General features: G+C 36.2%; 1 protein-coding gene across 1 annotated transcript in view; it reads left to right on the forward strand.

Moving 5' to 3' along the window:
* The window catches only part of LOC107298139 (slit homolog 3 protein-like), a gene marked incomplete at its 5' end in the record, with an annotated part of 94,528 nt that extends 76,183 nt beyond the window's left edge, over positions 1–18,345 (forward strand). The window contains 4 exons of the mRNA XM_015827499.1: positions 13,358–13,512; positions 13,962–14,247; positions 14,346–14,554; positions 17,891–18,345. Coding sequence (XP_015682985.1) covers positions 13,358–13,512; positions 13,962–14,247; positions 14,346–14,554; positions 17,891–18,129 — 889 coding nt within the window. The remainder of the gene's footprint in view (positions 1–13,357; positions 13,513–13,961; positions 14,248–14,345; positions 14,555–17,890) is intronic.
* Between the last annotated feature and the right edge of the window lie 508 nt (positions 18,346–18,853).

The raw sequence follows: 18,853 nt of genomic DNA on the forward strand, positions 1-18,853 counted from the left end.
TTCATTTAATTGTTTCACCAATCTCATATTACTGTATAAGCTCAGTTTTGTTCTGAGGACGCATTTTGATTCTTTCTTCATCATCGTTTTCAAAGAAAGCTTCAGAAACTAATTGTTTTCAGTTGAATTCATAGAATCCAAGAATCAAAGAATTGAAAAGATCTCAGAAGTCCTCTAACCCAACTAACCACTTGATGCATGATCTGCTAAAGCACCTTGGACAAATAGCTTTCCAGCCTCCAGTAAAGAAAGACATAACACAATGAGGCAACCAAACCCTCCCCCTCTCCCTTGACAATTCTTATAGGAAATTATACCAAATAGTTAATTCAAATCTATTTCCTGTAGATAGACTAGTTCATGTCAATCGTTTTAAAAACTGGATATGATTATGACATCCTTAATTGTGTACCATATTGTCTTGTTTTTTTGGTTATTGTGTGGCTGAATTGTCTTTCCTTTGGGGCTATGAGGCAGTTGATAAATCATGAATTCACCACCTGGCTCCTTCCCCAGATTGCCTGCTGCTACTGTCATAAACAGCATGTGTGCTGCTGAGATGGCTTTAGAGCAAATTGTAGTAAATGACTTCACAAGGAAGCCAAGCTACATCCAGAATGAATGCATTTAAAAAAAAAAAAAAAGCATCAAAGCTATTACTTGGTACAATTAAAAAATATTTTCTTGAAGCAGACTTGGTGGCCATCAAATATTACAAACAAGCACTTTTCGTGTCATTCCTACTCACCAAAACAAATTGATTGTTCTCCTACACACATGTGAATGAGTTATGCATGTTCTGCAACCTCTGTGTAATAGGTTAATGGGGAAAAGCCCAGTTCAGACTAGTGTGTGGTTTGTTTCATTTCTGTTTTTTTTAAAAAAAACACGTATATCCCATTCTGCTGGTATAAATGCACACTGTACCATCTGTGGCTGTTAAAGAAACCCAGAGTGGCTCATTCCACAGTAAAAATATATAACATATCATATAGCAGTCATGGAAGGAGAGAAGGGATCAGCAATGAAAAGCAAATCATAAAACTGTATGTCATATCCAACGTTTTACAATTGTTTGCTATGGGAAACTCAGGTATGTGGCAAATTCTCAGCCACACAAAGGATACATTTTGATGAATGGTTTCTAGCAGTGCCTAACCCAGAAGCCTTCTGCAGCTATTCTGGTTTTCCATCTTTAGCATAGTTTTATAAATGCTAAGAAAAAAGTCAAAAAGAGCCAGACAACTTTGTTAGGCTACGAATAGAAAATGGCAATGGAGTCTTCCCATAACATTTCACGAATGGAGCAGGACATTGTAGAACAGTGTTTCTCAACCTTGACAATTTTAAGGCATGTGGACTTCAACTCCCAGAATTCCACAGCCAGCAATGCTGGCTGTGGAATTCTGGGAGTTGAAGTCCACATGCCTTAAAATTGTCAAGGTTGAGAAACACTGTTGTAGAATAATAATCTTATTTGAAAGTACCCCATAATATCAATGAAGACACTGAAAAATAACAAACCGATCAGGTGGGCCTTTTGCTGTACCCAACGTTCTGGCAATATACCGTGCCCTAGAGAAACCTACACAAACATCTCCTTTTTAAAAGGGAACTCCTTGCCCTACATAGTAATATTTAAAAGGATTGCAGTTTAAATAGGGAGAAACAGGAAACTGCTTACAGAATCCCCAACTTTCATGAGAAAAGTGTTAATACACAAAAAATCAGGAGGATGGATAATTAGCTCAGTTTGGCACTGCCATCTGTTTCTTTTAAAGCTGCATGGTTTGCAAGAGAATAGAATCAAATTCAGGAGGCTGCTTTCTATGCTAGATGGTATATTGACTAATTAGGCAGTAATTTTTTCTTCAGCAAACTCTATAGTGGAACTGAAAGAGCTGTCAATAGATCTCAGCAAGTATGTCTAACCATCATAAGGGTTTTTGTTGGTTACTTTCACTAGTGATTATAGCCTGGTGGGAAAGCCACAAAAACAGACTCTTTATTTTGCAGCTAATCCTAATTGATTCCACATTATAGCATAGGCAGAGTTGTTAAAGCAGTTTTATGCCATTAATTAGAGCATAGGAGAAGGCTCATTAGCTGCAGACAACACACACGGTGACTGATCAGAGTGGGTGCTTGTTCTCTTTTGTTGCTTGCAGAATGCTGTGGTGACAAGGGGCTGTTTCTGATATCACAGCATTATATGCAGCTTCTCTTGTCTGACAAAGTTACCTGTGGCACTAAGATTTAGGCTCCTCATTATTCCTGTACCCTTCATTACCATAAGATTAATGGCCTGTTCACTAATGGTGTGTTGCACCATGTGATCTGAGGAGATGGTGAAAGCTGCTGCTAATGTGATGCCCTTTTGGAAATGTCATTCTAATCTTTTATTAGTTTAAGGACTATAGCAGAATGAGGATTAGTGTCAACCTCAAAAGGGGAAAAAATTGTGCTGAGGGAGGAAAAACTGCAGCCAAATAATGTCGGCAGACCGGACACAGGGAGCTCCTTAGATGGATTAGATCTATTTAGTGATTGGGATTTAGAATGGGAGCAGATCCAATTCCTTTCTCTTTCTATTTGGTAAATCAACATTTCTTTTTCTTAGCAGTATCTCTAAAGTGGTATCAAATGGTATGGGTTATAACTGTGCTATTGGAACCCAAAGAATTTTGGATTGACAAGTGTCATGAGATTTTCAATGCACCTTCCCAAAGTAAGTTAAAAATCCCACTTCTGCTAAACTGCTCCCATTATTGGAAGCAGACTGAGATGTTAGGAGACACCAGCCTGGAAATATAAATTCATCTACGGTAGCACTAGATAAGCTGGTAATTCTTGCTGTTTTTAACTTTGACTTCCATAATGCCTCACTCCCTAGGCTGCTCTTTTTTGGAATATGGCAGGCCTTGACACTCTCATATATGAAACAGAAAATTTACTAAGTCATTAGCAGGTTCCAGGAATCCAGAAATTCTAGAAAATATATTTATCTATTTATGACTATAACAGAGCCTGGCAGATGATTGCAGACAGTAATTCCTTCCTTCCTTCCTTCCTTCCTTCCTTCCTTCCTTCCTTCCTTCCTTCCTTCCTTCCTTCCTTCCTTCCTTTCTTTCTTTCTTTCTTTCTTTCTTCCTTCCTCCCTCCCTCCCTCCCTCCCTCTCTTACTGATGAATTTCCAAATCTCCCTTTAGTATCTGTTGCTCTAATCTCACACAGTCCCATTTTCCCAGAATCATAAAAATCCCTATTTTGTCTCTCTTGTAATTCTTATCTAGTCAGACAGTTTATTCTTGTCTCTTGCTTAGAAGATCAAAATGAACCAAAGTGGCCATTTCTGGATTTCTTCACTTCTATTGCACCAGATATTCTACCCTCCAATATATGTATATATTGCATATATATTACAGTTATATGATATCTACAATGAAAAAACATCTCTCCCAGGCTCATATTCTTTCATTTTTATTAAAATTATGCTGAATGTATAAATAAATATGAGACAGAGGTTTTTTTCAAGTTTAATCAGATTTCTTCAGCCTTGTGTCCTAGAATAGAAAGATCAAAGTTTGCATTAATGTTTTCCTGAATATTTAGGTATGTCAGGTGGAAGTCAGTTCCCATTTTTGTCAAAGATTATGAAAGGTATTGTCTTCTATCACTGACTTCAAAAAGAGTGGAAAAATAGCTTCTAAAAAATCCTTTAATCAAATCAGGACTTTCTCATCAGAAATTTTTTATTTTAAAATTGGAAACTTTACCACTACTATATATATGTATCTGTGTTAATATCATCCTGATTTATTTGTAAAATTTTCAGGTCTGCTAGAAATTTTCTTACTTCATTTTTCGTTTCTGTTAACTATTCATGTTTGAAGAGTATATTTCAGCACTCTAGTTTTCCGCTTTGAAAGAAAAGTAAGGATTACAATTCTCATTATATCTGACATTTGCAGGGAAGAACTTTTCCCCATTGGATAGTTTTGTTCTTCACTATTATTGGAATGTTAAATATTTTAAATGTAACTTTACAATCTCCAGTTTTTTTAAAAAAAAATACAGTATCCATTATCAATTTAAGACAGGGCTTTTCAACCTTTTCACAGATTGTACCACTTTTAGGACATGACAATATTTGAGTACCACAAGTGTTTAGCAAGGTGTCAAAAACTTGATGACTAAAAAAATGGGGGGGGGGATTTTGGGTTTTACTGATTAGATTCATTTGTTGTTATAGAAACGACTAGTTTATAATATTATGGAAAAGTAAAAAGTTGAGGTTCAATGTTAATGCTTCCTTCTACTGCAACAGAAGAAGTCTGTTCTTTTTCCCTTTTCCCCCTCACTTTCCCCCCTTTTTCCTCCCCACTGTGTCCTACTATTTGCTTTTGTATTTTTGTATTTTATTCTGTAATCTAATAAAATATTACAAACTGTAGAAAAAAGGAAAAAAGGCTGGTTGAGGAATTCTGGGAGTTGAAGTCCACAGTCTTAAAGTTGCTAAGTTTGTAGACCCCTGAGCTAGCTGGTCAGCCATTCTTCCTCTCTCCCTCTCCTCTTCTTCCTCCCTGCCTTCTGAGCTCTCCTTCCACAGTGTAGTAAGAATGCACCCCCCAATCCCTTCCCTGTACCCTTAAAGACACAGGAATCAAGTGCAAAGCAAGAAAGGCGTACAAAAGTCTCCCAGAATAAAGAAACACATAAACTCCATTTTTTTCTTTAAGCTGCCTCAGGCATGTAACGTGTCACAATGTTGCAATTCGAAACTGAAAGGCTCCAATTACAAAAAGCTTTAGCCTTAAATTAAGCCTGTTTACCTTCAAAGAAAACTTTCTTAAAGCCATAGACAGACTCAAGATAAGGAGGTAAAACTAATTACATTTGTTAAAGGGATTAAACCTACGGAAGGCAACACTTTGGACTCATTGCTAGCCTTTCTGAAACATTAAAATATTCCAATAACCAAAGCACACAAACTGAGCCTCTGGATTACAAAATGCTGTAAAAACTGTACAAAAATCCTTATGATAACCCAATCAAGCTGCCAGCTAATCCAGAACTAAATAAACCCACTTCCTTTCTGACATGCTCATCTCCCGGCTTTTCATTTCATCAGCGCTGATTGCATTCTCTTGGCTGGAGAAAACGAGCCAGGGGAGATTTTCTTCCAGCAACAGCTGCTGCTTCTTCCCTGTCTCTTTTTCCTCCCTACCTGCTGAGCTCTCCTTCCACAGCTTCTTCTCTGTTCCCTTATCTTTCCCTGATGTCTTTTTTTCCCTTTTTCCACCAAAACCACTTCTCTAGGATGGTCACGTACCACCTGCCACATGCCAAAGTACTGCAGGTGGTACGTGTACCACTGATTGAAAAGCCCCGATTTAAGATAATGTAATTTAGCCAATTGCCATTTCCCGGAAAACCTTGTCTATGGTCAATATTAGAAATTGATTGAGTGCAAGATTTGAAATTTTTAGAACTGTATTTGATGCAATACTTAAAATCTAACTGAATGATAGATATTTAAAACAAGGCAAAAAGCAAGTTATCATCCCCACACAACTGATGTCAGGAATTCAAATGATGTGATCCTGACAACCTCTTTTAAACATATCCAATGCTGGGATGTTGCAATTTCTCCAGGGAACTGTCAAAGGCCCCCTTTTTTTGTTATATTCTTAACGGAGACATAGAAAGATTCACATGTTGTACAAAACACTAACCCAAACAATTACCCCAGAAGGAATTAACTTTATTTCCACATATTCCAGAATTGGTTGGGACTTAATTAACTTACCCCACTAAGCATGTCATCCAAATGGCAAGAAAAACTGATTGCTACTTTTCAAGACAAAGGAAGTTGTAAAAGGATCCTGCAAAAAAAGATCTTTATAGGTATCTTGTCTGTTAGGTTTTTTATTTTCTCCTTAACCACATAGGGTAAAAAGGTAAAAAAAGCCTTCTCTTAATTTTGTCTTCAGAAGAACCAAGCTTCAAGCTACCACATATTTCTTTTTTATAAAATTGTTTTAACCCAAAAAAGACAGTGACATTCATCAACTACTTTTGCAGTGACTAGGAGGACTAAAAATGGATATGAAATGACTGACCTTATTATCCTAGATAGCAATAGCAACAGCACTTAGACTTTTATACCGCTTCATAGTGCTTTACAGCCCTCTCTGAGCAGTTTATAGAATCAGCAAATTGCTCTCAACAATTTAGGTTCTCATTTTACATACCTCAGAAGGATGGAAGGCTGATGAAACCTTGAGCCCCATCGGGATCAAACTAGATTGTACATTATTGGCACATTGGGGTGATTCAATTAACTGGAGATGGAAAAGGCTTGATTGGCCGTATGATGTGCACATGACCATAACTGCTGTTAATGCAAAAATAGGTTTCGTACTATTTAAATCTCCAATTCTTTAAAAGACCATTATTTCCTATCTTGAAGTCTGGGTGGATTATTGATGAAGTCCTAGTCTTTGGTAGGACTGTCATTCAAGAACTTCCCCCTATAGCTCAAAGGTAAAAGGATCTACTTTTCCAGAGATCTACAGGCTATGTATGCAGCAAATATTATTTAATATATTCATCACTGTACCATTTTCCTATGGAAATGCATACCATAGCTTAAATTTGGAAATATTTGATTAGGGTTAAATTATCCTATTTTCTTAATGTATTTCCAACGTTTAAGGAATACTTCAGCAGACTTCATTATTTCTAAACTTGAGTGTTGAGTGTAATGCCTAGCAATAGAATTGGACTGGTAGTTATCGTTATTTCTATTATTCTGCTACATACTTTGCACACTAAATATCCAGAAAAGTGGACAATTTTTTTTACTTTCCCTTATTTCTTACAGTTGGAATAGAAATTTTGAATTTATGAGTACACGTTGCAACCCAACTAATAAAGTGGAAGCAATTTAATTTCCTGGCTAGCTATCTCGTTTCTAAAGAGACAGCAGGATATTTTTTTCAGAGTGTTCAGCTTTCAGTTTCAGCTAAACAGCTTTATTTTCTGTCTTCTACACAAGCTGGGAACATTTTTAATTACCTTCCGTTCTAGGCACTGTCAATAGAGCAACTGCATGCAAACTGAAACCCTTGCAAATCTTTTTAGTAGAATAAAGGTGATACATACCATTTCTGAATCAAGCATGTACTTTTTTAAATATGTGTTTTCCAACTATTATTTTTAATCAGTACAACATAAACACAGGCCTAGTTTTGTTGCTCATACTTTGTTTCCATCCTGAATATAAAATACAGAAAAATCTTAGCTATTTTATATTAGGTTGTTTGTAAACAAAATAACTCTGGTCCTCCCTCCCTCCCTCCCTCCCTCTTTCTTTCTTTCTTTCTTTCTTTCTTTCTTTCTTTCTTTCTTTCTTTCTTTCTTTCTTTCTTTCTTTCTTTCTTTCTTTCTTTCTTTCTTTCTTTCTTTCTTTCTTTCTTTCTTTCTTTCTTTCTTTCTTTCTTTCTTGGAAAGCAGCTGAGTCAACCTGCAGTCTAAATCATGTATTCAAGTCAAAAGTTAATGTAAGAGAGATATTGGGAGAAAGATAAGCCTGATTTTGTTTGTTCAGGACAACCACCCAAGCTGCCTTCCCCTCGGTTCTGTTTCAAATAATCACCTCTGTGCGGTTTTCTTGCTTTTATTGAGGATAAGAGAAGCACAGCTTTAAATAAAATGAACCAAAACTTGTTTTAGTAGGCAAAGCAAAACCATTTCATGAAGCACAGAAAAAGCCAAAATCACTGTTTTATAAAGTAGCAGATAAGTAGCATTATTCTAGTGATGCTTATTTTTTTAAGACAGGATGCAATGGAACATGAGTGTAAGCTCTCTTCTAAATTTCAAACTCTCCAGGGATTCTTGAGCTTCTGAAATCAGAAACAGAACACACTTTGGCTCTTTTTGGAATATAGTTGTACATCTCCTCTGTTGCAACATGTTGGATTAGATCAGTGTTTCTCAACCTTGACAATTTTAAGGCATGTGGACTTCAACTCCCAGAATGCCACAGCCAGCATTGCTGGCTGTGGAATTCTGGGAGTTGAAGTCCACATGCCTTAAAATTGTCAAGGTTGAGAAACACTGGATTAGATCCATTGGTTGTGACTTTCATTATATACAAGACATTATCTTGTCTATGTCCTCCTAGGGCTCAATGTTATCACATTAAGCCCTAGGTGGACACAGACAAGATAATGTCTATGTCCATCTTAATTGCTTATCCCATTAAAAAAAATACCTTGGTAGAGAGCACAATGCTTATCTATCACTTCTTCTAACCAAACAGGACTCTTTTCAGGTTGCCCAATTTTTCACATTTATTTATTCTATTCGTCCTCCAAATATGACTGAAGATTAGCACCAATCTTAGAGATTGTCACTTGTATTATTTGCATCAGTATTATTTCTATTAGGCTGATTTTATTGTTTGTAATTTTATTTCATTTTATACCCACTTTTTAATCCTACTAGTAATTTTATTTGTATGTACTTCTACGTAATGTTTTCAGACCTAAAGGTCATAATAAAGGTTTGTTGTGAATGACCAAAGTTATATGACAAAGTATTTCCATTTTTTGCTCTTGTATCAGAAGTACTATCTTTTTTTACAATGTCTCTTTTAGAATGCATTTTAATAAAGTTATTATTATGAGAATATATTATTATGAAGTTATTAGGAGAATAAACCCACAAAAGTAAGAATAATTTTGAATAAGCAAATGAGTGAATAAATCCATAATGATAATACAGTGATAAGTAATATTATTGTTCTATTATCCTCCTCAATAGTCAGTGCTGTTCTCTCAATACCATTGTCATGAATCGTAATTATCATTTACCATTTAATTTGATTTCTTTCTGAGAACTGGTTGAAGGTTATCAAAGTGGCTTAGTATAGGAACTGTATTGTATTCTCTCGCCCTATCTTTGATAAGTTTTGCTGACAGCCATTTTCCATAAATTGTCATTTGTTTTTTAAGAGTGTTTTTTCCTCCCTTTGAATATAGATGGAATATGGCTATTTTATTTTCTTGGAAGTGTCAAATGAAATACAGCTGGCTATCTTGAAAAGTGTTTATATTTCAATAAGTTTGAAAAAGTATATATTGTGAATTCCAGAGGAATGATTCTAAACAAGGCAGATTCTACTTAGTATACAGCATTTTAATAGGTTTATTGGAATTTAGCCCAAAGTGAAAACTAGAGAACTGTTTCTAATTGGTTGGCAAACAGTTGTTAAGACAAGCGTTGGCTTTTTGAATCCAAACACAAAAATTGGAACCAATCCAATTCCCATTTTAATTTTTCTTTTTCTCTCACACGCACATCCCCATATTGCTATTTCTTACCAAAATAACTTTTGAAGGAGCGTTAGATATGTTTGGCAATCCTAGATCATATACAATTATTCAGATGTTACTTTGCCAATTGTAGGGATCAGCCTCATTCTTTTCTCTTCTTAGAAAGCTTTAATTTAGGTGGTAGTTTATCCTGATCTAACTTCTATTCCTCTGTTATTTGTTTACATTCTGATTTGGGTAATAGGCAAGCAGTACAGTTTTGCTTTTTCAGTCTAAAAATTAAATTTTTGTGATACTCTACTGCCATCTAGAAATGAAGCATCAGACTGCACCTTTCTTTAGCTGTACTTCCCAAGCTCATGTATTTATCTCATTTGTAAAGTTATAACAATCTGTAACTGCTACTGAAACTTTTATCTGTAATAATATTGCCACCGGTGTAGGAATGCTAAGAAATTATTGTCCTATGTTTCAAGTAATGTGCTTATCTGGTTGATTGTCATATTTTGTAATTAAGTCTTGACAGATGAATGTTTTCATCTGTGGCATTGTTTTTGAAGGATCAGTGTGAGGACACTTGAGTCAGCTGTAATTTTAACACAATCTTCTTGTTGTAGGATATAGCTGTTTTCTCTACCAAAATGCACAGCCTTTGTGCATTGCTGGCTCAACACTGGTACGCTGTTCAGTGTCTGTGGTTTTCTTCCATTAATCTCTCGCCAAGCCACTGTCTCTAACAGTCTCTGATCGTTGTAGATACCCCTGCAACATCATCAAACCAGACCATCTAGAACAAAATGCATAAGCATTTATCTCCTTGAAAGGAAATCCTATTCCTGAATCCAGAGTTGCTTTTTGAAGGGACAGTACTTGCTGATTGAACAAAATGCAGATTTCCTGATTTCTCTTAAAGCAATACACCTTGAAAACACTGATGCACAAGCCAGCCAATGTTCCAGTTATGTGTGTTGAAATCACAGAGATATAAACATGTGTTTAACCTTCTGATGCAAATCTGAATCAATGTTTAACTTCCTGAAATATTGACCCTCAGCTGAAGCATGCTCTTGGGATGCCCTTCAAATGTAAATGCCCTTCAAAACAGTTCCTCCTTTCTGGACAGTTTCTGTCTGGACAGAAATCATTGAAAAGGGTTTTCCTTAAAGTCAGCACCTTTCCTCACTTGATGCAATAAAGGGATCTTTCCTTTATCACTGAGACAGGAAGTTGAGCTAGGGCCTTTTTAGAAAGTTCTTTGTTTCATCTTCAGAATTTAATAAACTCAGTAAACTGAGCAGTCAAAGCCTGGTTCTGTCTTCCACGTCTCATACTAATTAAAAATGGAAGATATTGAGTTAAGTGGGAAGGAAGGAAAACAGACTTTACATTGCTAAAAGTTAAAGAAATAAGATTGATTGGAACTATTTTTTTCTGAAAATGAAATCTAATAGTTGTTCATTTTGATGTTAACAAAGGCCTAGACTTTCTCAAAGATTTTAAGAATACTGGTAGTCCTCTACTTAAAACAGTTCATATAATGACTGTTCAAAGTTACAATAGCACTGAAAAAAGTGACTTATGACCGTTTTTCACACTTAATGACCATTGCAGCATTCCCGTGGTCATGTGATAAAAATTCAGGCATTTGGTAACTGACTCATATTTAGGATGAATAGAATAGAATAGAATAGAATAGAATAGAATAGAATAGAATAGAATAGAATAGAATAGAATAGAATAGAATAGAACTGGAAAGGATCTTGGAGGCCTTCTAGTCCAGCCCCCTGCTCAAGCAGGAGGAACTATACCATCTCAGACAAATGACTGTCTAGCCTCTTCTTAAAAATCTCCAGTGATGGAGCGTCCACGATTTCTGGAGGCAAGCTGTTCCACTGGTTAATTGCCCTTTCTGCCAGGAAGTTTCTCCTTAATTGCTTCTCCCTTTGATCAGTTTCCAACCATTGTTTCTTGTCCTACCCTCTGGTGCTTTGGTAAACAATGTGACCTCCTCTTCTTTGTGGCAGCCCCTCAAATACTGGAATACGGCTATCATATCTCCCCTATTACAGTGTCCTGGGGTCATGTGATCACCTTTTGTGATCTTCTGACAAGCAAAGTCAACGGAGAAGCTAGATTCACTTAACAACTATGTTACTAGCTTAACAATTCCAGTGATTCACTTAACAACTATGGCAAGAAAGGTCGTAAAATGGGGCAAAGTTCATTGAACAACTGTCTTGCTTAGCAACAGAAATTCTGAGTTCAACTGTGGTCATAACTCAAGGATTTTAGCTCTATGGGTGATTTAGTTCTGCTTGTTTATTTATTTTGTCAAAATATACAAATCTTCTGCTAAAATAGAACATTTAAACATTGATTTAAAAAGGCCATATTAGTTAGAGAAGTAATGATTTATATCTATTTGCTTTTGCCTGATTTTTTTTTTTTAAAAAACCAACAGCACTGCAAAATGCCAACGTTATCGTCTGACAAATGCTTATAGCTGGAACTTCTTTAAATAAGGGGAGAAGTTCCAGGAGATTGTTTTGGTTTCAAACCTGATTTTTACTCATGCTTCAAAGGTCACTCTTTTTTTTTTTCTTCAAGAAAGTTCAATGTCCATTTTAGCTTTAGATAGCGGTGTTAAAATCACCTATAGAGAAGCAGCGGATCATACAGGAGTCTCAAACGCTCTGGAAATGGTTTTGTGTGTGTACGTACAACCAGGATATTTGGCAGCCACTGTCCTTCTGCTTATCAAAGCATACAGCAGAATGTCGTTACTTAAAGGAAGGTGAATTGTTTCAGCCAGTGGTGGGATTCAAATATGTGAACAACTAGTTCTCTGTGTGAATGCTGCTTCCAGAAGTCCATCCTGGGCCTGGGCAACAAAAAATTAGCTACCAGTTCTGCCGAAGTGGTGCGAACTGGCTGAATCCCACCACTGTTTCAGCCTTTCCCACTGGAGAGAGCAGCCAAATTCTGTGCAATGTAGCAAGTTCTTCAATTTATTTTTATATGCATTGCTACAATCCCACTAAAATATTCTCAAACCCTATCCTTATTCCCACTCAAAAATTATATTTCAATTCCAAAGGGGCATTGGGAGACAAACATCATTCTAAACTAAGCCTTAAGGCAATGGTAGTTGAATTGGTAATAGGGGAATAATGTATAACATCCATAGCAATTGCAATAGCACTTATAGACTTATATACTGCTTCATGGTGCTTTACAGCACTCTGTAACCGGTTTAGAGAGTTAGCATATTGTCCCCAACAATCTGGACCCTCATTTTACCACCTCGGAAGGATGGAAGGCCGAACTAACCTTGAGCTAGTCAGGATTGAATTCTTGGCAGTGAACAGAATTAGCCTGCAATACTGCATTCTAACCACTGTGCCACCACAGCTCTTACATCCATACACTATTAGCTAGATGCTACCTCTTAGGACCAATAAAAATTAATATAAAATGGATGCAAATTTTCACATTCTCCAGAACTCCTCTTCAGGCAGAAGTTAACAAAAATGAGGGGACAATAAGAAAGAAGAAAGAAACTCAACTTTCTCAAGAAAGCCCTTAATCTCTATCCCCAGTTCCAAGTCTGGCTGAGATTTCTGAGAGTGGTATCACAAAATACAAGAAGCGCAGTGAATTGAAGATCATGTAAGGCTAGGTCAGGTAAAAAATAGTTTTCTAGTCCTTATGGCTCTAAAGCAGAATGTGAAAAAGAAGTTTTCAATGAGCATTTATAACTAGAGGTACAGTGGCATGCAATCAACAGTTTGTTAATTTATATTTTGGTGTTAAAATTGGACTGAGTTTGGCACAGGAAAGGAAGTTTTACTCTTATTTGCTACCTTTTCCTAATTTTTTTATTCTAACTGCATATATGAACTCTCTTACATTTCTATTTTTCTTATGGCAATTATATTGAGATCAGATAATTGCAAAAGATGTTTACCATAGCTTCTAATACCCTTCTCTTGTTTGTTTGTTTTTTCTGAAAGTGTGGAGACAGTAAATGATGGACAGTTTCATAGTGTGGAACTGGTGGTGTTGAACCAGACCTTGAATTTGGTCGTAGATAAAGGCACTCCCAAAAGCCTTGGCAAACTGCAGAAGCAACCCGTGGTTGGTCAAGACACTCCACTCTACATTGGAGGTGGGTTCTGATTTCTGCAGAATTTCAGATGAGGGTCAGGCTAAATAATAATCTTAAGACCTCCACCAGTGCACAATAAAAGACAATTAGTTGAAATGTGAAATAATGGCAGAAGATTCCAACCTTTTTGCCCGAAACGCAATGCTATACCACAGCAAAATAATACATTGATATTGTTATTATTTTAAATGTATATATTTGTATAAATTTCAAAATCTGTGCAAATGATTGCTTTTTCCCCCTGCATATATTTTTGAAGTGCTATGTGCAAAACTAAAGTGTAGTAAATGATGGCATATAAAAGACAAATGTCAACTCAAGATATATTGTTCATTGATAGACTGCTGCAATCTGTTTATCTAATCTTTTGCCACTATGTCGTTAGTTTAAGTGAAATATCACAGAGCTGCTCAAACAACGCACAAAGCATTTTGCAACTTTCTTTGCAGGAATTCCGACATCTACAGGGCTGTCTTCATTGCGGCAAGGTACAGAGAGGACACCAAGTGGCTTTCACGGATGCATTCATGATGTCCGGATTAATAATGAGCTCCAGGACTTCAAAGAACTACCACATCAGTCAGTAGGAGTCCTTCCTGGTTGCAAATCCTGTAACATCTGTAAGCACGGAATTTGCCGTTCTCTTGAAAAGACAAGTGTGGTCTGTGAGTGCCATCCAGGCTGGACAGGTTCACTGTGTGACCAAGAACTTAACGATCCCTGCCTTGGTAACAAGTAAGTTTCATTCGGTGTAACTTTCCTTACAGATAAAAGGAATGTGAGAGGGATCAATCTGAAATCCAACAGATATTTTTTTATCTTTTTTCTCTAAGATGCCTCCACGGGAAGTGCATTGCCACCAACTCTGCTTATACGTGCAAGTGTATAGAAGGTTACACAGGTATGCACTGCGATCGAAAGAATGATTCCTCCAACTCCTGCAGACTTCTAAAATGTAACCACGGACAGTGTAAGATTTCTGCACAAGGGGAACCCTACTGCGAATGTGATCCAAGCTTCAGTGGAGAGCGTTGCGATAGAGGTTGGTGTATTTGTAATGTGTGATACGTGATCTGCTCTGTCCCTTTTACCCATTTACAAAGCAGTGCAGAAGCTCTGCTGATGTCTTTCCATTTCAAGGAAATTTTCCACTTGTGTACTATGTATTTACATATGCTCTAAGAAAACAGACGTGTGACCTGCCTTCCTTTTACCTGACAGAATTGGGGTGCGTATGGCACAAAAAATAAATCTTTATTACCCATATCAGAAGTTACAACAGATGACATGAAGACTTTCCTCTTTTTAATTCCTGTCAGCTGGGTTCTTCAGTAGTTGAGACATACCGCCAGTTCTGTCTTACATCCTTATTACATTAGCAATTTGCATAGTAAATCTTATTAGCTAAGGTAAAAATCCAGAAATCACAGCCTCCTTGTACCAGTTAGACTGTATAGCTATGTATTGTCTTCTCTGACTAGCAGCGCTTCTTCAGTTGCTTTAGAAACAAATTTTCTCAGTCCTGGAAATTCTACAAACTGAATGAGAATGTTTTTGTACAGAAAATAAATGTCCTAATAAAATGTCATGTCATTAAGCTATAATCTCTGCCAGGGTGCATTTTTGAAAGAGAATGTTGTGCGATGTTCTATTAACAATAATTTTCATATTAAATTGTGTTAATATTTCAATTAGTGTTTTAGTTAACTTTTATTAACATAAAGGAGGTGCACATTAATGTTAATGGGATGTACTTTTAACAAGAGTATAGACCTATAGCTAATTACTTTCTCACAGTTTATTAACAAATTTAAGTCAGAAATTTCTCAGTGTTATAGCTTGATACAGTTTATACTAAAGGATATTATTTTGCCTGAGAAATAAAGCTGGACACACACATCACATTCCAATAAGCAGCAACTTTGTATTTAGAGATCAGTAAACAATCTTAGTCCTTTTGTTCTAAGCAACCAGACTGTTGTCAATACACACAGATAATTCAGCTTGTAACTAACTAATTTCCTCTAAATCCTGATATTATTTAAATATGTGTTCTCATGAAATATAATAGTAAAAGTAAACTCTCTGATCACATTATGGTAGTTGCTACTAGCACAGTGAAATATGAGCACAATACATTTGGAATATACTTATCAAAGTAGGCTATAACCCATACCAATCACATTTATCCAAAATATAGATATGTATATCGGCATGGGCATAACAAAAACTTTTCACAGAGGAACCAGGCAATACACAGTAACAGCAGATGATAACATGTCATCATACTCCATTATGCATATAAAGGAAAAGTAACTTTGTAGTACAAAGACACCAAAACAAATAATCCAGAGTAAAAAAAACAAAAAACCATAGTTCCATGAGCAAATGCCATTACCAATAACCACTTGGTTGGTTTGGTGTGCCATCAAGTTTGTTTCACTCTGAATGATTACAGAGACAGATTTTTTTCCAAGATTTCTCCCTAATATGCCCCTTTAAGTCTTCCAATGGTGTATTTGTCCCCATAGTAATTGATTTCATCCACATTGCTGCTGGTTATCCTCTTCTCTTTCCTTTCACTTTCCCCAATATTATAGATTTCTTCAAAGAGCTGGGTCTTCACTTCATGTGTCTGAAGTATGATAATGAGCATGGTAATTTATGCCTTGAGCGAGAATGTTGGGTTGATTTGTTTGATAATCCATTTGTCTGGTTATTTGTTTTTAAGTATCCATTGTATTCTCAGGAGTTTTCTCCAACACCGGGCGTTCAAAAGCATCAACATTCTTCCTTTCCTCCTTCTTCATAGTCCAACTTTCATTTTGGTACAGTGTCAAAGGAAGAACCATTACTTCGTAATTCTAATTCTGATTTTTTGTAGATATAGACACATGCCAGTATATAAATATATTTTACCTGCACCATATACCTTGATTGTGGTTCCTTGATTGCTTATCCTACAAGGCACAAGCTATCCACAATTTCAGTATCAACCCTGTTAATTCTAAAACAACTTGCCATTAGTTTGGTCTTCTTCACTGTGCTCCTTGATTTTCAGTACTAGAGTGTGCAAATCATTCAGCTATCACAGAAGTGTCATCAGCATAGCACAGGTTATTGATGTTTCTCCAGGTTTTAAACCACACTCATTTTCTTCCAATCCAGTTTCCCTTAATATTTTGTTCATAGATTGAATAAATAAAGGAAGCACATACAGCCTTGTCTCACACTGTCAAACTTGTGAGATAATTCAGACAAGAAGCACACAGAAATATTACTTCTAACTCTATTGTAAGATTATATTATAGAATATTGCAGGTGTAAAAATAGATCTCTCCCCACCTCGTCTTTACAGTCCATGAAATTAGGGAGTATCTGTTCTGAGATGTTTATCACACCCACATTCTTCTTAGGGCTCAGTTACCACTTGTCTGATCTTTGTCTCCTGCAGCTATTCCAACTGTCTTTCAAACTTATTTGCACATACCAATATATATTCTTTTGCTAACCTAAGCCCAATCTGTTTCTCTATGTTCTATTTGGTTCTATGGTTCTATGGTTTCCTGATCTATGGATAGATTTTTCATGAGGACAATAAAATGCTCTGAGATCACCATGTTTCTAAGGATGCTACTGACCTTAACATGATCAACACCATCGAAGACCTTTCTATAATCAATGAAGAACATCTCTTTTTGCTGTTGTTTGATTATCCCATATGTATTGGCAATAATGTTTTGTATTCCTCTGCCCAAAGTCAGTTTGAACATCTGGTATTTCTGTCTCCAGAACAACAGAATAACAGAGTTAGAAGGGACCTTGAAGATCTTCTAGTTTAACCCCCCCTGGTCAGGCAGAAAATCCTATACCATTTCAGACAAAGGCATTCCATGTAGGGCTCTAGTCTGTGTTGGATTATTAGAATATTTACTAACTAAACGGTGTCATCTTAGATAGATAGATAGATAGATAGATAGATAGATAGATAGATAGATAGATAGATAGATAGATAGATAGGGAGGGAGGGGGAGAGAGAGAGAGAGAGAGAGAGAGAGAGAGAGAGAGAGAGAGAGAGAGAGAGAGAGAGAGAGAGAGAGAGGAATGTTTCTTGATCATCTCAAAAAAATAGGCATCATACTGCAATTCTACAAACTTAGAATACATTATTCAGCAATATTACATTGTAGCTCTCTAATATTAATTTAACACCAAAATATCCAGGAAAAATATCATTTATATCATTTTTTTCTGCAAATATTTTAAGTCGTGTGGCATGAATCCATGTTCTTGATCTTGAGCTTCACTTTTTTTTATCAAAAAGACGATAAAATATTATCTTAAAAGATGATCTTGAGCCATGTTTTTGTTTTCACAGAAAATGTCTGTCAAGGAGAGATTATTCGTGAATTCATTCGGAAGCAACAAGGTTCCGTCTCTTGTGTCTCCATGGTGAAGGTACCTCGTGTGGAATGTCATGGCACTTGTGGGAACAATCAGTGTTGTGTTGTTCTTCGCAGCAAAAGGCGGAAATACGGTTTCCAGTGTGTGGATGGTTCCTCCTTTACAGAAGAGCTAGAGAGACATGTGGAGTGTGGCTGTGCAAAGTGTTTATAAGCTCACGATCAGCCTCTTTGCCCTTTGTATCAAATCTGCTTTCAAACACAGGACCTATTTACTTTTAAGTGAAGAAGAGAATATTAAGTATATTGTAAAATAAGCAAAAAAAGTTATTTTTATTATGAAAAGTGACTATTTTCATCTTTTATTATATAAAATCTGACCATTCTGGGTATATGTATCATATATGAGTTATTTTTACTATGGATTTTTTTTACAGTTGGTAAAAAAAATGGAAAAAATATTCCAAACCTAAACACAGGGATTAAAAAAAAAGAGTATAGTTGATAAGCTTTGCACAGTGGCCAGATGTGAAAGGAATTCAAACTGTTTGCCACAGATTTAAAGAAACAGGTGTTGAAATGGTCTGGATATATACATAGTAGGAGCGATACATTCTGTGATCATTTGTGCCCAGGAATGCTTAGTTAGTAGCCCTCTCTCATGACAATGAAAGCTATATTTGTCACTGTTGTGATTTGCTTGATACCATTGCCAAGCACACGCACACATACACACACACACACACACAGCACACAAATACACACTGTGATAACACTGTTGTAGCTTGGGCCTTATGCACAGATGTTTTTATGCACACATTAATGCAATGGTAATAGTAATGTATTTTGTCTTCTGTATATGATTGATTGTCACACAATTCCATTTATCCTATATTGGGGATCTAGCACAATCACTCATACATGGTAAAGTTGGGAAA

Source organism: Protobothrops mucrosquamatus, unplaced genomic scaffold (genome assembly GCF_001527695.2).
Source record: "Protobothrops mucrosquamatus isolate PMUCROS unplaced genomic scaffold, P.Mucros_1.0 scaffold3740, whole genome shotgun sequence".
Lineage (NCBI taxonomy): Eukaryota > Metazoa > Chordata > Lepidosauria > Squamata > Viperidae > Protobothrops > Protobothrops mucrosquamatus.